Genomic DNA, 22,562 nt, shown 5'->3' on the forward strand with positions numbered 1-22,562 from the left:
TGATCCATGGTGAGCAAGTTATTTAATCTCAGGGTGGCAGTCCCTGTTAGTGATCACTATTGTTTTTATCATTTATTGGGCCCATCCTGGGCAGCAGGAGACAAGGACCAGCGGGAGGACAGGGCATTCTGGGCCACATCTTCTCCCTTAACTGAGCCATCACTTATTATTTTTTGTTGTGGTAAATATATAAAAATTTTTTAAAATGCCATTTTAACCATTTTTTAAAGTGTACAATTCAGTGGTATTAATTACACCCACAATGCTGCAAAACTATCACCACTATTTCCAAAACTTTTCATCCCTCCAAACGGAAACTCTGCCCAGTAAGCAGTAATTTCCTGTAATCTCCCTCTGGCCCCTGGTAACCTCTAGTCTGCTGTCTGTTTCTATGAATTTGCCTGTTCTAGATATTTCATACAAGCCATCACTTATTTTTTAAGCACCCTCTGCAGATCTATAACAGCTCTGTCAGTGCAGTAATGTAAAATGTGTTATTTAGCATTTATTTGCTCATAAAATCATTAGACGTGGTACATTAAACTTAATGGTAATTTTAGTCAGGCAATAATTACAGATTTAGTAATTACATTTTTATTTATAAAATAATGTATAAATTTTTTGGTTATAGGCTGTTTATTGTAGAAAATGTGGGAAATAGAGAAGAGTATAAAAGAAGAGGTTAAAAATCACCTATAATTCTAATGATGTTACCATTTTGGTGTTTTTTAAACAAGAAATTAGATTTACAATGAAATGCGTTTAATGTTTTTAGGCTATGAGCTGCTGAACTTAGGTTTTTGTTCAGTTTGAGAAGGATTACTACATTTGACATTAGAAGACCCCACCCATGGTCTATGAAGACGAGGAAAGCTCGAAGAATATCTGGACTTTGTGTCAGTTACATTGCTAGGCAGACCCAGAAAGCATCATTTGCAGAAGGAGCTGAGGAAAAAGGAGAGAAGGCAGTCCTACAAAATTAATTATATAGTGTTTGTCAGAAGGAATTTTGTCTAGACAGACCTTTTCCCTAACCTAAAACTCTTACGAGTTTTGGGTGTTTTTGAAAAGAATACACTTTCCACATGCCAGGACAGCATAAGACACTTTTGTATGTACTTTCCATTAATTCCCACACCCTCTTTAGGAGGTGGATCTTATCCCCATTTTACATCGCACCTCTGCCACCCATGTGCTGTGTGACCTTGGGTAAGTCTCTAAACCTCTCTGTGCTTTCGACATCCTCATTTGTAAAAGTAGTACCTACCTCATAAGTTTGTTGGGAGGATTAAATGATTTAGTATGCAAAGCTCTTGAAACAGTATAAGCCCTTAGAATTTATAGGCACAATGGAAGTGTTAGCTGTTAGGATTATTCTTTACAGATGAGGCCTCCAAGACACGAGGGGATTAATGAGCTCCCAGATGCCAATTTTTGTCATTTTCTTGGACTTTGGAGGACTGCAGCCTGGGTCCAGTAGAGAAGGCTGCCTCCTCCTTCTCATGTGGGTGTTTGGGGTTTCCGATGTGCTTCCAAACAGGGCCCTCTCTCTCCCATATACCACAGGAGGCAGAAGGGGCTGAATCAGAGGACAAGCAGAGGAGAGAAAAGCAATCATATCTCACTCCTCTGTTTAACACCCCCAGGTGGCTTCCAAGTCCCCTCAGGATTCAGCCCAATTCCTTAACAGATTTACTCAGCCCTTTAGGATCTGCCTCTGCTAGGCTACCACCCCAGTCTCGTCTCCCTCTTGAAAAATCTTCTTCCAATCATGCCAAAAGGCCCTGTGCCTATTCTTGCCTCTGGGCCTTCTCCTACTCTGTTCCCTCTGTCTGGAACAGTTTTCCCTCACTTCTGCTGGCCTGGCTAATTCCTAGTCATCCTTTAGATCTTTGCTTTTATTCAGTACTGGAAGTCTTCCTTGGTCTCTTAAGTTAACTGTCCCTCTTGTGGGCTCCCCTCGGCCACCTACTGCCCCATAAATGCGATTTGTACATGTGGAGTAGTGGATGCTGTGATGCAGTGCCTGGATCTGCCTCTGGAAATGAAGGACTTATCCCCCAGCTGCTGGAGGAGTTGCCCAAGGATGGCCATCAGCTGTCAGCCCTCACTGGGGGCTGCCCTTAGCTGAAGAATACTGCCTTACCCAAGGTTACACCTCCTTCCAGGGGCAGCCCTCGTCCAGTGTCTGGTCAATGCCATTGGATAAAGGCCCAGCACTCTTGCCACACTTGGAACAGCTCCAGAGGTTCAACTCATCTTCAGAACTTCCTGTAAAGCTGCCATTGAAACAGCATCACAGCTCAGCATTGCCCTCTGCCCAACCATGCCCTTTCCCCTCCCTCCCACGGCAGTGACCCTGAGAGCATTCCCTAATAAATACTCCGCAAGTTCCTCTCCAGCCCAGAGGCTCTTCCCAGGGAACCCAACCTGTGTCATGTACTGACCATTTGCAGCTGCCCACTGGCTCATGAATGCCCCCAGGATAACATCCCAGGGTCTCAGCCTGGCCTCCAGTCCCTCAGCATCCTACTCTCTCCCCACCACCCCATCTTGTGCCGCCCCGAGGAACAAATGTGCCTCTTCATTGCTCCGACTTTGGAGGCCTGCCTTTTCTGCACCTTTATTCTCAAGATCCCCCCTCTCCAGAATGACCCCCCTACACTTTAGTAAAAAATACTTATTCCTCACATTTTCCATGTGCCAGGCCCTGAACAGGCATTAGGGAACAAGATAGATGCAAACCTGTCGCTTCAGCCTAGGTGGGAGGAGAGATAGATAAACAAGTAATTGCAAATGACAGTTTCGTGCTCTGAGGGGAGGTGCAGGGAGCCAGGAGATCACACGACAGGGCAGGGGCTGAACTAACCCCTAACCGGGTCAGGGAGGGCTTCCCTGAGGAGGTGCTGCTTAGGATGAGGAGGACCCAGTCAGGCTGAGAATGACAGGAAGGGCATCCAGCGTAGGGACTGTCACGCACAGAGAGTGGGAGGTGCTTCTTCAACTGAAAGAAGCCCCGTGAGGCTGAGGCCACTTCCTCTCTGGCCAGTTCAGGGCACTTGTCAGAATCATGTGATTGTTTGCTTCTCTCTCCACAGCACACTGGGAGCGTTTGGAGGGTACAGAGGATTGCTAAAAATCTCTCACAAACTTCTGTTTCTGGTTGAGAGGGAGCAATGGGCCAAACTTACCATCCCACCTTAAACAACTAAAGAGCCAGACAAAAATATAGGAAACAACCGTTTTTGGACATTGGACAACTGGTCTTATGGGACGATGATTCCTTTAAGAGGGAAAACGAGTGTGGTGAGCACTGTAATTGTCCCCTAGCTTACAGCCCGGAGAGGGTTTCCAGGCCACAGAGCAAGAGGGGCACCCAGGTGGAACCTGGCAGAGTCGAAGGGGAGAGTTCGGGAGGCCGAGGGGGCTAGAGTTCTCAGGGGGAGATGGGAGAGGAAATGGCTGCACAGAAAGAGAGCGACCAGGGATTTTCAGATGGTTCCTCCCTGTGGTGCCCCATCCCACCCCCAGTGCAGAACCATCCTTGGAGCCCCCACAGAGTTGGTGTTCACGCCAGCCAGAGTAGAAAGCCACCAAATTCACAGGGCATTGGGTAGAGTATTCAGAGAGTGTTGCCTCAGTAGTGGGGAAATCAGCCCTAGACTAAAGACTACTCTGGTCTTGCCTTCAGAAGCTTCAAAGCAAGCCTCAAAAGATCAGATTGTTTCCAAGTAACTTGACTCTGTTCTGGAAAAAAGCCCAACACTATTTTTTAAAAATACAAGACTATCCAGCACCCTACAAGGTAAAATCCACAATGTCTGGCATTCAATCTACCATTCCCAGGATACACAGTAGTAGGAAAATATGACCCAAAATGAAGAGAAAAAGCAATCAATCAAAACTGACCCAGAAATGATACCGATAATAGAATTCACAGATATAGCTATTATGACTGTATTCCATATGTTCGAGAAGGTAGAGGGAAACATGAGAAGATACATGGATGATAAAAGAAAGACCCAAATAGATCTTCTAGAGATAAGACCACAATGTCACGGATAAAAATTGTACTAGATGGGATTAACAGCAGGTTAGTCAGTGCCAAAGTAAAGATAATGAACATGAAAACACAGCAATGGAAACTCACCAAGATGAAACACAGAGAAAAATGAGGCTAAAAAAAATGACCATAGCATCAGTGAGCTATTGGACAACTTCAAGCGGCCTAATATGTGTGTCAGTGGGGTCCCCAAAGGAGAGAAAAGAGAGGAGGGGAACATAAAAACTTTTGAAGAAACAATGGCTAAAAACTTTTCACATTTGAGAAAAACTATGAACCAGATACAAGAAGCCCGATGAACCCCAAGCGAAAATCTCTTATATTCCCGAAGCCTGGCTCGTAGTTGGCAAGCAATCAATGTTTGATGAATGAGTGAGCAAATTGCTGCCTGCACAGACTCTCACCCTGCTTTCCCCCTTTCATCTCCTCTTCTCTCTTCCCCTCCCCGCTTTGCTTCTCTCTTGCTCCCGGTGCGCTCATTTGCCAGAGTTGTCCTGGATGCGTATGGTGGCTTCTATAAAGGCCACTGATCTTAAGTCTAGGAGTGTGTCCCAGCTTCAGGCTTTGTCACTGACAGCCTCAAGTGGTCCAGCCTCCTTCAAACTTGAGTACATCAAGGGGGTTGGAGATGAAAGCTAAAATATCCTGAGTTCTGCTGCTATGACCTTCCAGGGACTCCTGCTTCCTCAGTCCCTGTGAGAGTGGCAGGGTCAGGAGGAGAGCCCAGGATGGAGTGGATGCTGGATTCTACCCAGGTGTGGGCCTAGCAGAGCAAGATCCAGCCTCATTCACGGCTCACCCCTGCAACTCCTTTGTGAGGTTAGGCTGGTTGCCTCTGGGCCACCAGCTGGTCAGTGGTGTTTGTTTGGATTTGATCATTTATTAATCTCTTTCCAGCTCTGGCATCTTGCGATTGAAGCTAGTGTAACCAGTGTCACCTGGCTCCAGTTGTCTCTCTCCATTCCCCTGGGGCTGTCTTCCTCTTTGATGTGTCTCATCCTCACTAAAAGCGTGTGGAAGCTGGAGAGGAGGAGGGAGGCAGGCAGGTCTCAGACCCTTTGTTCCTGCCAGGCCCCTTCCTTCAATGGCTCCCCAGAGTTTTCAGGTCCAAGTTCAAACTCATTAACTCAGCACACTAGGCCTTGATTCTTAGAGCATGGTTTCTGGAACCACCTGCATCAGAATCATACTGCCTCACCCTCCAGCTTGCTAACAGTGAAGATTCTGATTAAAGTCTTGGGTGAGTCCTAGGAATAGGCATTTATAATAAGCATCCCTGGGGATTAAAACAATGTATAGGTGGTAATGGGGGGTTAGGTCATAGTACACAGGTAAACAAATCCAAACAGTAGGAAAACAACAACAACAATGACATGTGCTGAAACTATCCACCTGCCACTACCCAGTCCCCTCCCTGGAAGCCACTGTCTCTCATTTGAGGGATAGTGCATTCCAAGCACACACATATATAGGCATGTGCTTGGGCACAGGGACAGGCCAGGAGATTCTGAAAGCCCAATAAACCAGAGAATGGCTGCACCAGGGCCTCTGGGATGTGCCCGCATCAGCTCTCTGACCTCTGCCAGCACTCCCCACCTGAACCCCCTGCCGTGCACCAGCCTTACAGAACTTGCTGCAACTCAGCCACTGAGGATGCTGCTGCTGTTTGTGTGCCTTACCTCTCGCAGTTCTCTTTGGCCAGAAAGCCTTTCTTCCTCTTTGCTGCCCGCCAATGCCTATTTATCCTTCAAGACTAAGCTCAACTGCCTCTTCTTCCAGGAAGTCTTCCAGCCTTACCCCGTGTCCTACACTTTGGCATCACTGCAATTCCACATTCCCTGTTACCAAACTTATCATGCTGAGTGGGTTTTCTTTCTGTTCCCCTGCTGGACCGTCAGCTCACCGTGGGCCAGGGCCATTCGTATTCCCTGTTGAATTGCTGAGTCCCAGTACAATGTACATAGTACATAGATAGTCAATAAATGGTGTTTATTTATTTGTTTATTTATTTATGGCTGTGTTGGGTCTTCGCCTCTGTGCGAGGGCTTTCTCTAGTTGTGGCAAGTGGGGGCCACTCTTCATAGTGGTGTGCGGGCCTCTCACTATCGTGGCCTCTCTTGTTGCGGAGCACAGGCTCCAGACGCGCAGGCTCAGTAACTGTGGCTCACAGGCCTAGCTGCTCCGCGGCACGTGGGATCTTCCCAGACCAGGGCTTGAACCCGTGTCCCCTGCATTGGCAGGCAGATTCTCAACCACTGCGCCACCAGGGAAGCCCCATATAAATGGTGTTTAATGAATGCTCAAATAGCAGGCATTCTGTCTCATTCTTGCCTTGTGTAGTTTGGAAATCCAAACCAAGGTGAGCCTCACCCACGCTCTCCACCTTCTTGCGCTGCAGAGGGGCTGGTGGTGCAGAAAGCTGGAAGGAGGGCATTTTCTCCCTGAGTCACAGGCAGGAGGGGCCCCTCAAGTCCTGAGCATGTGACACTGAGGGGATGCAGAGGAGGCTCACACCCCTGGGTTCGGGAGACCCAACCCCAAGTTTCCCCTGGGGGGTTGCCCTGCTGGGCAGAGTGGGGCTTGGAGGGGCCTTCCTGGCAGAAGCAGTGTGACAGGCCTGCCTCTTCCCCACCCGTGCAGAGGGAGCAGGTGGCCCGGCTGTAGGCAGGGGGTAGGGAGATCCAACAGCGGGAGGGGCATGCGAGAGGAAGCTGAAAAAGCAAGTGGGGTGGGAGGGAGGGGTGCTGCTGGCCAGGCGGCTGTTTAAGGAGGAAATGTGCTGGGAACGTTAATGAGCTGCGTTCATTCACGGTGATCTGCTTCCCCAGTCGGGGAGCCAGCCAGGTTCTGGGGTGGAGGAACTGGGGACAGGAGCCAAGTTGGGGAGCTGCCCGGCTGCTGGGGCAGGGCCTCCCATGATGGGCTGGCAGGGGGAGTCTTTGTCCTGGGTCTGAGGAGCCCTCCTTCCTTCTCCCCTTTAAAGGAAAGGCCAGGCCTTTCCAGGCGGTGACAATTTGGCTCAAGGCCTGCTTGGGACTCACTGTCCATCCTAGTCTGGAAGCTTCTAGGGCAGCGGCTGGCTCTCAGGAGCCACTGGCAGAGCTAATCTTGCAGCCCCCCTGTCTGCTCCCACCCCTCTCGCCACTCCTCCACCCTGCCAGTCTGAAGCCCCCAGGGCATGTTTCCCATTAGTCAACACTCTCGTCCCCACATGGGTCCTGGCTTCTGAGGAGCCCTCTGAGGTCATGGGGCCAGGGAGGCACCCCTGGAGCAGAAGGTTGGAGACCAGATGTCTTCGACAGTCTGAGTGCCATCTGTGACAGGCCTACTAAGTGCCAGGTGCCGGGTTAAGTGCCAAAGTGAGGAGATGAGGAAGCCGTGAGGGGTGGGGAGTGGGGGAAGGCTTTGCCCCAGGAGGAGTATCAGGGAAGGAGCCACATGTGTAAACAGAGCTCCAGCTAAGAGGGGCTAAACAAAGCAGCAGGCTCAGAGGAACCAGGACTTAACTCTGCCTGAGGCAGCTGGGGAGGGCTGGGGAGAGGAAAGGGGCTGAGCACCCTGTGGAGAAGGAGGAGAAGGAGAAGGAATTCGTGAAGGAGAGGGGAGAGGAGGCGGAAGGCAGCTCTGGCTTGACTTGTGGAAAGGTTCCTTAAGATCACACCGCACAGGGACCCCTGAGAAAGCCCCCTCCCCCAGAACTGTCATTGAATTGGTGCTCCAGGACCCATGGCCCTAGTTAGAGGTCATGGATAAGACTGTGAACACTTTCAAAAGAACTGTCAGAAGCCCATAAAATCAGCCACGTTAGTTATGACATACTGGCCCCGGTTCTATCTGTTTATGACAGTAGAGATACTGCAAATTTTTCATCAAGATGGAAAAGAAAAATGAAGAAAACCCCTGAGGCTTTTGGTACCTGGTGGGCAAGGAAGCTTTAATCTTGTGGGGTCTTTCAGTACCACACCACCAGCTCTGACAGACTGTACTGTGCTGTGCCTACCCCTGGCACCTCCTGGACCAGCCACCTTTTCTTTCTGGTTTATCCCAAGGAGAAACCCAGGTAGCCACCACCTGTGAGGGGAAGTGCTTCTTTTTTTTTTTTCCATCTTCCCAAAACTTTTTATTTTATTTTTTTCACATCTTTATTGGAGTATAATTGCTTCACAATGTTGTGTCAGTTTCTACTGTACAACAAAGTGAACAGCCATATGTATACATATATCCCCATATCCCCTCCCTCTTGAGCTTCCCTCCCACCCTCCCTATCCCATCCCTCTAGGTCGTCACAAGGAAGAGATGGAGCTGATCTCCCTGTGCTATGCAGCAGCCATCCATTTCACATTTGGTAGTGTGTATATGTCAGTGCTACTCCTTCACTTCATCCCAGCTTACCCTTCCCCCTCCCTGTGTCCTCAAGTCCGTTCTCTACATCTGCGTCTTTATTCCTGCCACTAGGCTCATCAGTACCGCTTTTTTAGTTTCCATATATGCGTTAGCATACAGTATTTGTTTTTCTCTTTCTGACTTCGAAGTGCTTCTTGACCTGTTCAACTACTCTTCTTGCTGGGCTCTAAGCAGCCTTGAATCAGGGGCCCCAACTGATGGACAAACAATGTATGGGTCCTATGGTACCAACAAACCACAGCTCTCCTTGATTTGGGGGAGGTCCTTATCTTTTCTGGGTTGAGGTCAATCCTCTCTCCACCTGGATTTCCTGTTCACACCCATGACCACATCGGTCTTACAGTGAGCAAAGTGCCTGCCTAGAGGACTGTGAAAGCCCAGGGTCTGACGTGGGTGGCCTGTGGTGCTTCTCTTCAAGCCCTTTCCTGGCCTTCTCAGTGGTCCTTTCATGACAGGACTGAATATTCGTTTTCATCTGTTTTCACCTGTCACAAATGGAGGAACCCTGGTGTGAGCGCACTAAGGTATCTGCTGGATTTCCAAACCCCACTGATATTCTGGGAAGCCAGGGTAGCCCCATGGGCAGAAATAACGTCTCCCGGCTGTGCAACTGTTCAAATCAGGGTCACTCTCACTCTGGGGGGAGTTAACTTCCGCACTCCCCTTGGAGAAGTGGGGGTGCTGCCATCTTGTCAGAGACTGCGTTGAGGGAGGGGAGGAGGCTTGCTTGGCCGAGGGCTTTGGTGCACCGCCCACCCCCCAGCCCCCTCCGCCCAGTGCTCTCGTTCCACCCTCAAGGTCCCAGGCTAAGTGAAGTAGGTGGCTTGGAGAGGTCACCTGGGGCTCGGGGCTTCCTTTCACCAAGAATTGAAAAAGCAAGTCTGGTGGGGCCCTAGAACCGTTTCAGCCGTCGGGGAGAGCGTGTCTGTGGCCTGGGGAAGGGGTCCAGGCAGCAAAGTAAGATCCCCTCCCCCCCCCCCTCTGGACCAGCAGCTGGGACTGCGGGAGCCGGGTGCGTGCGTCTAAGTGTGCGCATCCTCGCTCTGTGCGTGTGTGTGTGTGTGTGTGTGTGTGTGTGTGTGTGTGTGTGTGTAGGGAGAGCTGGAGAGGGTCGCGACCTGACGGGTCGAACTGTGGGCTCCCCTCCCCCCGCAGCCCCTGCCCGCTCTCGGAGGTTCCACCTTTTAAAGTGTACGCGGCTAGCAGCGGCAGCCGAGTGGTCGTCAGGAGGCGGGGGCGGGGGCGGGGGCGGGGGGGGAGGAGTCTGGCTCTGGTTGTGTGCTTTTCGATTGATGGATGACTGCTGGGTGGGAGCGAGCGTGCGGGTGTGAGTGTGTGTGTGTGTGTGCGTGCGCGGGGTGCGTGCGCGTGCGGGGCCTGCCCATTTTCTTCCTCGCAGCAGTCAGTTGGGAGCTGGAGAGGGGGAGGGAGACGCAGCCCGCGAGAAACCGGAGAGGAGCACAGCGCCCTCCGCCCAAGGCGCCCTCCCTTCGGCCGCGCACAGGCGCCGTCGCTTGGAGGAGCAAGGTGCCACCCAGACCGCAAGGGCGCAGTATACAAACTCGCGGTCTCTTCGGTGGCTCTGCCCCGGGACTGCACCTGGAGGCCACCCCGGACGGGGATGGTAAGCGGCTGCCGCCGTCTGGCACGCAAGCGGGACGCGGTGAGGGCACCATGGCGCTGACGCCCTGGAGGGGGCCCTCGGCGGGGCTTGTCCGGCCCGAGCTCTGGCTGCTGCTGTGGGCAGCCGCGTGGCGCCTGGGTGCCACGGCGTGCCCCGCCCTCTGCACCTGCACCGGCACCACGGTGGACTGCCACGGCACGGGGCTGCAGGCCGTCCCCAAGAACATTCCACGGAACACGGAGCGCCTGTGAGTATGGCCCCCATCCCCAGCCCGCAGGGAGCCTCGAGGTTGCCCTCCCACCCCCATGCAATTCAGGGCTAAAGGTGGGGGCAGGACCGTAGGGGCCTGGGCTCTGCAGCCAATAAATGAGTCAGTGCTTGCCAGGGTCCTTCCCGAGCCAGGAGCCAAGAGCCAGGAGCCAAGAGCGCCACTGTTTCCCTTTCTTGGGATTCAAAGGGCCCTCGTGGGGCTGCCAGCTCCCATCCTCACACCTGCACCCTGCGCTCAGCACGGCAGGCCTTCCCACTGCGCCAGCACTTTATTTCTCCAGGGTGCTTGAGAATTGGTGCCAGAAAGCCTTCCTGGCACCCAGGAGGGAAACTCCTCACACTCACCAGGCACCATGTCTCCTTTTGGGCACATGGGGCTTGGGCTGTGTTCTGAGTGGGAGGTGTGCATTTGGGCTCTGAGGGCTTGTAGGCTGGTGATGGGCAGCAGGATGGGATGGAGTTGAAGTTCCTAGTCTCCCCCTTTCTCCCCATTGTTTGCCCCAGAGCCTTAAGAATTTTTTCCTTCCAGGTGTGAGGCATTTGTCCCCCACTGCAAATCCAGCCATCCCCAACCCAGGCAGACAGTGGACCTGAGGGATTTGGGTTTGGGCCTTGGGGTATGTTACATTCAGCACCCAGAGAGGGGTAGATATGACCTGGACAAGGAGCCCCATGAATAATGCTGAGAGGTCAGGAGCTTGGAGTGGGAGATACGAGGTTAAAGATATTGACCATGATAAGTCATAAAAACCATCATTTCTCTTACCCTGTTGTTGCTCACTTCTAAATTCTTGAGAAAACTTGGCCCTTTCTAGACTCACCAAGCTTTGTAGAATGTGTGTGTGTGTGTGGGGGGATTAGCATGTGTGTGTGTTTATGGACATATATAATTTGTTTTCCCAGATTCTCTTGCAGAATGTGTGTCTGCGTGAATTCCTGGTATCTGTGGTGTCACCTCAGTAGTGTGAGCCTGGGAGAGCCCCCTTTACATGGGCTGTGAGTGTAGATTTTTGGGCCCACACTCATGCAGGGCCTTTTATTTTTTTATTTAAAAATTTTAATTATTTATTAATTTATTTTTTGGCTGCGTTGGGTCTTCATTGCTGCGTGCGGGCTTTCTCTAGTTGCGGCGAGCGGGGGCTACTCTTCGTTGCGGTGCGTGGGCTTCTCATTGTGGTGTCTTCTCTTGTTGCGGAGCACGGGTTCTAGGCGCATGGGCTTCGGTAGTTGTGGCTCATGGGCTCTAGAGCGCAGGCTCAGTAGTTGTGGCACACGGGCTTAGCTGCTCGGTGGCATGTGGGATCTTCCCGGACCATGGCTTGAACCCGTGTCCCCTGCATTGGCAGGTGGATTCTTAACCACTGCGCCACCAGGGAAGCCCTGGCAGGCGGATTCTTAACCACTGCGCCGCTAGGGAAGTCCCTCATGAAGGGCCTTTGTGCTGCTTGCGGAGGTGGCTGCCTTGGGGGATTTTTGAACTGGACTTTGGAGGAGGCTGCTCGCCCCTTTGAAATCTGCCTTCTCCTTCTTTTCACACTCCTGGGTCCCTGCAGTGGCTCTCAGGAAAGGCGTACATATTTTGAGAACTTCTGAGCACATTTTCATGACTCTCAGCTGGTCAGAGGCAGAAATCTGACCCTGGGGAGAACTGTCTCCTGGATCAAACTCTGTACCACGGTCAGCAATTAGCACATTTGTCCCAGACTCTTCTTGGCTGAGACTGAAAAATTCCCGTGGAGGTTTCAGGGAATTTGCAATCTAGATGCAACCTAGATGGGAATCAGTGTGTGTGCGTGTGTGTGTGTGTGTGTGTGTGTGTGTGTGTGTTGTGGCGCTGCATGGGGAGAGGTTGGAACAAACAGAGATTCCTTGGGGATCCTGTGTGGCCCTGGAGAGGGACGGAGGGTCAGAAATCTGTCTAAAGGACCCCTGAGGCTGCAGGGTCACCCTCCATACCTGTTCCCTCTGGACCTCCTCTCTGTTCCTTTGCCTTGTTCTCGGGGCATTTCTCCTGCAGCTGTTACCCTGGTAGCGGCCTAGGTCTGAGGATTTTAGCCCCTCTCCTTTGCTTTTGGATCTGAATTTTGAAGTCATTTCATTTCTTGCTCTCTCTGCACCTTTAGTTTTGAGGATAGTATCTGTTTTGACTTTGATGAACTCTTGAGCTCTTTTGCAATCAGAGTGAGATGGAAGTGAAATTTCCTGGTATTGTCAGTTATTTGCTGTGTGACCTTGGGCAAGTGACTTAACTTCTCTGAGCCTTAGTTGCTTTCTATCAGGAAAATGAGGCTGCTGATACGTTAAGGTCTCTGGTTCTTGTGAGGACTGAAGGTAATGTATGGGAAGTTCTTGGTACATTATTATGCTTGCTAAGTGAGAGCCATTATTATAATAGGATCAGGAGAAGAGTCTTGTTACTTAATTCAGCAAATGTTTGTGGAGCCTGTAAACTGCCCTGGGTGCTGAGGCTCCAGCTGGGAGTGAGCAAGTCCCTGCCCTCAAGGGATGTACAGTTGAGAGGACCGGGCAGGGGCACCTAACTGTAAGCTCTGGCAGTGTAATGGGGCTGCGGGGAGGAAGCTTTGGGATTAGAAGCCCTTTTCTGGGTGAAGGAGCTTCCAGAGGATGGACCATTTTATGAAGGTACTTTGGGACTCAACAGTGGTTGGGTCGGATTTTGCCAAGTAGAGAGGGCAGGCAGCCCAGACAGGGCATGCAGGAGCAAAAGGCTTGAAGATGTGAGTGTGGCTGCCCTGCTGGGAGAACAGACCAGCTTTGCCCTGGGGCTGAAACATGCTGTGGAGTGGGATGTGATGGGATTTGAGACCAGGAAGGTTGGGAAGGGTCAGGAAGGCCTTTCTCTATCTGGATTTTTCCTTTAGAGACTTCAGGGTTCAGATCCAGGGGTAAGTCATCAGGTCTGATCTTTGCTGTGTGCAAAACTTCTTGGATTGGGAAAGGCTGTAGAAAGCAGAGGGAGCCTGCCTTTTCAACAGGCAGGCCGTGAAAGAGCCATTTGAAGAGGAAAAGAACATCCTGAAAAGAGGCCTTGGGCAGGCTCAAAATAACTGTGGCATATGCTCTCTCTAATCAATATGGGTGTCGTGCAGCATCAGAGCCTGAAACAGTGGCTTCTTCCGAGGCTGTGAAATTTTTATAGACCGCAGCTGTGCATTCGTTCGCCTTTTGTCCTCTGGGCAGTTTCTCCGGCAGCCTGTGAGGCCCAGCAACTTTATGATCATATATTCCATAACTCTGGGTCCAGCCCATCTCCCCAAGTGGGAAGAAATTGTCATTGGTTTGCTGCAGGGACTTCTGGGAAGAGGCTGTGCAGGCTCCAGAGCTGTTGAGGAAATTGGTTCAGCCAGAGGGACTGTGGGGCTGTTGGGCGGGTGGGGAAGGGATGCTGAATAATTCACTGCAGTGGAACAACTGAAGTCCAGGGCAAGAGTGGGAGTGTGGTAGAGGAGGCCTGGGGGCTTGTCTCTTTGTAGGGCCCAGACTCAGAGGGGCCCAGCCATGGCCACTATCGTTTTTTCTCCTACTCAAGGACCTTTCAGTTGGATTTTTTTTTTTTCTAATTTAAAAAATCTTTTGGACTAGAGTGTTTAGGAGAGTGTGATGAGAGAGTGCAGTATGTGTGGACACCACTTCTCCCCTCCACCCCAGACACTTGTATTCCAGGCTTGCCGCGGATGCCCCTTGTGCATGTAGGATGCAGAGAGGAGAGAGGCCTGAGGATGGAGAGAGGGCCCTGGGAGGCCTGCTGGCTTCTGTTTGCCTCCAGGTCCAGCACTTTCTGCTACTCTTTGGGCCATGGGGCCTACACTGCTGCCTTCCTCGATATGTCCCCTTGCCTCCTGGCCAGTTTGTCCACTGCCCTAGCGCCCTGCCCGCTGCTGAGGCCTGGGAAGGCCATGCCTTCTCCCAGCTTAGCCCCGAGTCTGAAGGCCCTGTTCAATGGGGGTGGGTGGTTTTGACCAAGGAAGACTGCCCAGGGCACCCCCAGGCTGATTATCTGGGAGCCTGTTTGGAATTCCAAACAAGGATTGGATGGTGGCTGCGGTGAGAGGGGTCAGAGGGCCAGACAGAAGCCACGTCTGCCACCGGGGCCTGGCCGGCCCGGGCTCTCTGAGCAGGACTCGATGGGCTCCTGCAGTAGAGACCCACGTGGTGCAGGGGGAGTTGCCTCCTGGGGAAGCTCGTGTCTCTAGTAGCAGGTGCACTGGGCTTATTGCTGGGCTCTGAGTGACTGGTGGTACGGCCCGGTGCTGCCACTCCATGTGACCTGAGACCCGGTTTCCCCATCTGCAAAAGGGGATGACGGTTGCAGGTTGATGGTGAGGACTAAGTGAGCGCATGCATGTAGAGGGCCTGCAGGCGTGTTTGGCACGTGGTGGGTGTTCTGCCTCCGGGGAGAGTGATACCTACTACCTCATAGGGTTTTTGCCAGGGTTCACTCATTCTATGTGTGTGAAAATGCTTCGTGACTCTTATTTTTATTATTTGAGAAGCTCAGGCTAAAGGCTTGAGGGTTCAGGTGGGGCAGGAGAGAGGGCAGTGGGGGACAAACATTTGCGTGTTGGCCAGACTGCAAGCTGGGGTCCGGCTCTCAGAATGCTCCTTCCCTGGACTGTCCCGCGTCCCTTAGGGTGTGGAGACAAGGCGCAGGTCAGTGTCATGCGGGGAGTCTCTGCACGGTGGATGGCTCTGGAGCCAGACTGCTTGGCTTTTTAGCCCCTCTCTGCCATTCAGCAGCTGGGGGGACCTTGGGCAAGGTGTGGGGTTTAATTCACTCATTCAACAGATAGCTGTCTCTTGAAGGTCTGCATGGTGCCGAATGAATAGTCCCGGACAGAAATGGAAACCGCGCCTCGCTCTCCGAGGTTTAGTCCAGCAGGGGAGATGGAGATGAATGACACAATAGGAGGAGAATCACGTAATTGCAAACTGGGATAAGTGCTCTGGAGGAAAGTGTGACTTCTCAGGCCCCCATTTCCTTGCCCATAAAATGGGGATGATGACAGGACCTGCTTCAGAGGGTGGTCCTAAGGATTAAATGTGGTGATGCTGGGAGAAGCACTTTGCACCGGGCCTGGCACACAGCAAGTGCCCAGTAAATGGTAGTATTATTATTGTTATTAAGGTGACAGAGAATTGCAGGGCTGTGAAAGGAACTTGGGCGCCACTCAAGGCCTGATTCCAGCACGGCCCTGCTCTCTATTCCCTCATCAGGCAGCCACTGGGCGCTCTGGATCCCCAGGGAACCTTGGGGCACATGGAGACCGGAGACCGGGCTGCCCCTTTCGCAGTGCCGCCTCTCAGAGACAGGGGGCTGGCTGCGGTGGCCCAGGCTGCCCGCGGCTGCCAGCAGGGGCGGCCGTGCTCTTTGGGGGCCGGCTGAAGGGCGGCGGGGACAGGCAGCCCCCGTGTTATTGGGAGCAGACCGGAGCTTGGCGGAGTTGCTGTCTCAGTTCTGTGCCGGCATTAGCAGCTCGGCAGGGCTCTTGCTTAATGGGATTTTCTTCCCAAATGGTGTAATTATCGCCATACAAATACTTATTACCCAGAGCAGATGACGGCCGGGCCTTGGGCAGTAGCCAGGGAGCTGGGCTGTGCTCGGGGTGGAGAATTGGCTCCTCTTTTTGAGCTCGAGACTCCCTCCCCTTCTTTCTGGATCCCAGCCTGCGGTGGACAAACAGCTGTTGGGCACCTGCCATGTGCGGAGTGTCTGCAGAGGTCCAGGGTATGGACTCGCTCCTCTGGGAGCTTGCGGCCTGGTGGGGAGAAAGGTCTGTCTGTGAAAGAACAAATGTGTAAGGATGCCTGTAGGGACGTAGAGCACAGCGGCTACCAGCACAGCCTTTGCTGTGAGAATGGCCCGGTTTGAATCCCGCCTTCATCAACTACCACATGAGAGATCTTGGCTGACTCATGAGTGACTCAATTTCCTCATCTGTAAAATGGGAGCAACGTAGCATTTGCCTTGTAGGGCTGTGAGTTCAAGTGAAATTGTCCATGTAGCGTGGCTAGAATAACGTTGGCACGTAGAAAGTACTCCATCCATGTTAGAGATGAGGAGATGGGAGTGAGACATGGAGGAGGAGTTGTATCCCTACGGTGATGGGGAGGTGGAATTTGAACTGGGCCTTGAAGGTTGGGCAGGAATTAGGTGAGTGAGCGGTGAAACCAAGGCAAGGGAATCTGGGGGCATCCAGAGGTGAGTGCCGTACGTTTGGGAAGGAGAGTGAGGAGCAGATCCAGCTGATGGGGTGAACGTTTGTGCTGGTGAGTTCTGAGAGAGGAGATTAAAGTAACGGGCAGGCTCAAGCCATGCGGCTAGGGAATGGGGAGCCATCCGAGGGTGTGTGTGTGTGTGTGTGTGTGTGTGTGTGTAAAATTTTATATTAAATTTTTTTTTTTACTGTTCAGTGATGTTTAACAAATCTAGAGTTGTGCAAACATCACCACAGTCCAATTTTAGAATATCTTCATCACCCAAAAAGATTCCTTGTGTTCATTGTAATTTTAAATTTTGTTATAATTTCAAACTTACAGAAAAGTTACAACAAAAGTATATCCCTTATCCAGACTCAATTGTTTGTATTTTGCCCCCTTTGCTTTATCATATATTATACACACACACACGCACACACACCTTTTTTTCCTGAACCATTTAAGAATAGATTGGAGGCATAACTTTTTCCCTCTAAATGCTTCAGTGTGTATTTTTCTAAGGACAATAAGGCTATGAAAATCAGAAAATTTAACGTTGATACAATACTATTATCTACTCCATGGTTCATTTTAGAATTTCATCAATTGTGCCAATAATGTCTTTTGTAGCTATTGTTCTGTCCAGGTTCAGAATCCTGTCTAGGATCGCACATGGCATCTACTTGTCATGGCTCTTTACTCTCTGTTAATTTGGACCAGTTCCTTAGCCTTTCTTTGTTTTTCTTGACTTAACATTTTTGAAGAATACTGGCCAGTTATTTTGTAGAATGTCCCTCAATTTGGCTTCATCTGCTTTTTTCTCATGATTGAGTTCAGGTTATGCATTTTTGGCAGGAATGCTAAATAAGCAACGTTGTGCCCTTCTCAGTGGGTCACGTCAGAAGACACATGATGTCAGTTTGTCCCAATATTGGTGATTTTAGCTTTGATTACTTGGTAATTTGGTGTCAGCCAGGCTTCTCTGCTGAAAAGTTACTATTTTCCCCTTTGTTATTAATAATTGACTTGCAGGGAGCTACTTCGAGGCCATGTAAATATCCTACTCATCGAACTTTCATTCACTAGTTTTGGTTCCACTGATGAGAAATTTGTAACTCCACCATTTCTTCTCTATTAGTTGGCATTCTGCTTTAAGAAAGAACTTTACCTTCTCCTGCATCTGTTTGTTGTTTGCCTGATTGTAACAGCATGGACTTGCGGATTATTATTTTATTCATTGGGTTATAATTTGTAATAATGTTACTACATTATTTTGATGTTCAGAGTGTCCCATATTTGGCCAGTGGGACCCCTTCAAGGTGCTCCCGTGTCCCGTTGACAAGACGCTTTAAGCACTTGCCTCCAGGGGTTTTGAGAGGAGAGTAACAAATGTAAAATGGTGTTTTAAGATATTCTGTTTCCTGGCTTTGGTATGGACAATAAATGGAGGGAGAGACCAACTGGTGGTGGGGAGACCAGTTGGTTATGGTGACTGTGATTTCTGACAGCAGTTTTTCTATCACTGCTGTATTTTTGTTCTTTAAAAATTTTTTTTAAAAAACTTTTATTTTAAAACAATTTTAGACTTACAGAAAAGTTGCAGAAATAGTACAGAGAGAATTCCCATACACCCTTCACCCAGCTTCCCCTAATGTTAACATCTTTCTTAATCATAGCACGATGATCAAAACCAAGAAATAAACATTGGTACAATACTGTTAGCTAAGCTATAGACTTCATTTGCATTTCACTAGTTTTTTTTCCACCAATGTCCTTTTTCTATTACAGGACCCAATCCAGGATCCCACATTGCACTTAACTGTCATTTCTCCTTAGTCTCCTTCAGCCTGTGACAGTTCCTTAGTCTTTCCTTGTTCCTTGTGACCTTGACATTTGTAAAAAGTGCTGGTTAGTTATTTTGTAGACTGCTCTTCGGTTTGTGTTTCTCTGGTGTTTTTTCATGATTGGATTGAGGTTATGCATTTTTGGCAAGAATGCCACAGAGGTGATGTGCCCTTCCCAGAGCATCCTATCAGAGGGTAGATGACATTGATATGTGTCATTGCTGGTGATGTTAACCTTGATCTCTTGGTTAAGGTGGTGTCTGCTAGGTTTCTCCACTATAACGTTATCTTTCCATTTGCAATTAATAAATATTTGCGGGGGGAGATACTTTGAGGGTATGTAATATCCTTTTTGTCCTCAAATTCTCACCTACTAATTTTAGCATCCATTAACGGATCTTGCCTGCAACCATTATTATCCAATTTTGCTTTTCTATTTCCCTCATTCGTTCTACATTTATTAATTGGAATTCTTCTGTAGGGAAGAAAATCTTATTTCTTTTTAAGAAGGTGGTTTGTCGGATGGGTACATTGGGTTTTGAGTTTCCTGAGGGCAGGGACTGTGTCTCATGTATCTTTGTATTTCCATCGCCTCGTACATGGTAGGTGCTCAAAAAAAATGTGTGTTCAATGAGTTTTGTTTTGTTTTTTTTTTAAACCTGTGGTAAGACATTTCATGATTCTGATCCTTGCTTTAGAAAATATAATCATTGTGATAGGCTGAATAATGGTCCTCAAAGATGTCCACATCCTAATCCCTGAAACCTATGAATATGTTACCTTACAGGGCCAAAGGAACTTCGCAGATGTGATTAAGTTAAGGATCTTGAGATGCGAGATGATTTTGGATTATCTGGGTGGGCTCCACATAATCACAAGGCTCCCTAGAGAGAGAGAGGCAGGAGGGTCAGAGTCAGAAGTAGGAGAAATAGGACGACAGAAGCAAGAGATTGGAGTGATGCCAAGAAGGGGCCATGAGCCACAGAATGCAGGCGGCCTCTTGATGAAAGAGGCAAGGAGATGGATTCTCCCCTAGAGCCTCCAGAAAGGAATGCATCCCTGGGAATGTCTTGACTTTAAGCCAGCAAGACTGATTTCGGACTTCCGATCTCCAGAACCGTAAGATAATTTGTGTTGTTTTAAGCCACTAACTATGTGGCAATTTGTTATAGCAGCAGCAGGCCACTGTTACAGTCCTCATAGAGTTTGGAGGGTACAGCAGAGGCCAAGGCATGAGAGGAAGCAGGCCTGGACGGAGGCAGAGGGTGCAGAGAGAGCAAATGGGAACGTCAGAGCAAATGGGAATGTCATGGGACCCTATGGCCCGAGGCTGGGAGGATGATCTTGCAGAGTAAAGTTGGGAGGGTGGCTGATCCTGGAGGAGAAGCCATGAAGTTAGCTTCTGCCTCTTTTGTTTGAATTACCAATAAACAACCATGTGAAAAAATGACCCTAGAGGTAGGAATAGGGGATGGTCACTCTGTTGAGTGTTCAGGCTGGAGAGACAGTTGGGAGGGTGTCCTGGGGAAGTGATAGGACCCACGAGGCCAGTGGGACAGAGACGTCACTGGGAATAAAACTCTCCTGGGAAGCTGGTATAAAATGCAGATTCCCAGGCCCATTCCAGAGTTGCTGAGTCAGCAGGTCTTTGGCAAAGGCCATTCAGGTGATTCAGACGTGGGAGGTGCCCAGGACACAATCTGAGGAACACTGCTTGGTGCTGGGGTTTCCTGGTGAAGAAAGTATGTCCTTTGAAGACGCAGGAGGACTGCCTTTGGCTTCCACCCACATTAAGAGGGCAGCAGGAAGGGAGGGCCACCAGGGAGGAGCTGAGGGAGGGGCAGGAGGAGCTCCCGTCCACAGGGGAGCCTTGGCCCGAAGTTTGTGGATTCCAACCTGGGCGATGCAGTTACTGCTAAAGCCAAAGAAGGCGTCTGGGGATGGTGGGGGGAGGGTTAACAGTGTGGAGAGCAGCCAGTCTGTCTGAGGATGAGGGCCAAGGAACGCTTCTGGAACTGCGATTGGGGGGTCACTGGCAAAGCTGGGCAGAACGGTTTCCTGGGAGAAGTGGAAGGCGGAAGCAGATGGTCGGGAGCGAGTAGGTGGTGAGGAAGTTTGCGGGAGGAGAGAACAAGCACGGGAGCTCCAAGGGGAGCCGCTCAGAGATTGTTTGCAGAGGGGCAGGTAGGCTGGAGTCCCACTCGGGGGAGAGGGGTGGGAGGCGACTGTGGAAAAGAGGAGCCAGAGCCCTGGGTGGGTTGGGGAGGGGAGGCCCTATGACAGGTCAAAGAGCAGAGATGGAGAGCATCAAGGAGGGAGTTGTGATGGTGTTGGTGGTCACCATTCAGAGCCCTTACTTTGTGCCCAGGCTCCGAGCCAGATGCTTTACCCACGTCCGCTCTTTCACTCCTCATAACAGTCCTGGGAGGAAGGCATTACTGTCCTCCCTCAGATCCCTGAGGGATTGGTTCCAGGACATCCACCCACCCAGCACCAAATAAGGTTCCAGAATTCCAGATGCTCAAGTCCCTTATATAAAATGGCGTACTATTTGTGTATAACCTACTCACATCCTCTCCTATACTTTAAATAATCTCTAGATTACTTGTAATACCTAATAAGAGGTAAATACTATATAAATAGTTGTAAATACAGTGTAAATGATATGCAAATAGTTGCCAGAGCAGGGCAAATTCAAGTTTTGCTTTTTGGAACTTTATGGAATTTTTTTGTGTGTGTGGAATATTTTTGATCTACGGTTGGTTGAATCTGTGGCGGTGGAACCCCCAGATAAGGGGGATAAGAGTCTACTGCACTTACCCCTGCTTTGTAGATGAGGAGAAGATAAGAGGGGTGGAACCATCTGCCCTGGGTTAAACAGCCAGCTGCTAAGTGTTGCTCTGAGTCTCGAGGCTCTGAGATGTGTTTTTGTTAAAAATTTTTTTTATATAAATTTATTTATTTTATTTATTTATTATTTTTGGCTGCGTTGGGTCTTTGTTGCTGCGTGCAGGCTTTCTCTAGTTGCGGCAAGTGGGGGCTACTCTTCGTTGCAGTGCGCGGGCATCTCATTGCGGTGGCTTCTCTTGTTGCGGAGCATGGGCTCTAGGCGCGCGGGCTTTAGTAATTGTGGCTCGCGGGCTCTAGAGCGCAGGCTCAGTAGTTGTGGCACAGGGGCTTAGTTGCTCCGCGGCATGTGGGATCTTCCCGGACCAGGGCTCGAACCCGTGTCCCCTGCACTGGCAGGCGGATTCTTTTTTTTATTTAATTAATTAATTTTTGTCTGTGTTGGGTCTTCGTTTCTGTGCGAGGGCTTTCTCTAGTTGCGGCGAGCGGGGGCCACTCTTCATCGCGGTGCGCGGGCCTCTCACTATCGCGGCCTCTCTTGTTGCGGAGCACAGGCTCCAGACGCGCAGGCTCAGTAGTTGTGGCTCACGGGCTTAGTTGCTCCGCGGCATGTGGGATCCTCCCAGACCAGGGCTCGAACCCATGTCCCCTGCATTGACAGGCAGACTCTCAACCACTGCGCCACCAGGGAAGCCCCCAGCAAGTTCACTTCTGGGTATATACCCAAAAGAATTGAAATCAGTGTCTCAAAGATATTTGTACACTCATGTTCATAGCTGGATTATTCACGATAGCTAAAGGGTGGAAGCAACCCAAGTGTCCATTGATGGATGAATGGATAAACAAAACTTGTAGACATGCAATGGAATATTATTCAGCCTTAAAAAGGAAGGAAATTCTGACACATGCTATACCATGGATGAACCTTGAGGACATTGTGAAATAAGCCAGTCCCCTTATCTGAGGTACCCAGAGTAGTCAAATTCGTAGAAACAGAAAGTAGAATGGTGGTTACCAGGGGCTGTGGGAGGGAGGAATGGGAAGTTACTGTTTAACAGGTACAGAGTTTCAGTTTTGCAGGATGAAAAAGTTTTGGAGATCTGTTGTACAACAATGTGAATGTACTTAACACTACTGAGCTGTGCACTTAAAAACGGTTAAAATGGTAAATTTTGTTATGTGTATTTTATAGAAATTAAAAATTAAAAAAAAAAAAAGACTTGGGCCCTGGAGTCAGACGTGCTAGGGTTCAAGTCTTGCCTTTTCAACCTACTTACTAGCTGGCTGATCTTGA

General features: G+C 50.0%; 1 protein-coding gene across 1 annotated transcript in view; it reads left to right on the forward strand.

The window, feature by feature from the left end:
• Nucleotides 1-10,126: 10,126 nt before the first annotated feature.
• The window catches only part of SLIT1 (slit guidance ligand 1), a 169,613-nt gene continuing 157,177 nt past the window's right edge, over nt 10,127-22,562 (forward strand). Inside the window, exon 1 of the mRNA XM_061210737.1 lies at nt 10,127-10,338. Coding sequence (XP_061066720.1) covers nt 10,142-10,338 — 197 coding nt within the window. The 5' untranslated portion in view covers nt 10,127-10,141. The remainder of the gene's footprint in view (nt 10,339-22,562) is intronic.

This window comes from Eubalaena glacialis, chromosome 1 (assembly GCF_028564815.1).
Source record: "Eubalaena glacialis isolate mEubGla1 chromosome 1, mEubGla1.1.hap2.+ XY, whole genome shotgun sequence".
NCBI classification, from domain to species: Eukaryota; Metazoa; Chordata; class Mammalia; order Artiodactyla; family Balaenidae; genus Eubalaena; species Eubalaena glacialis.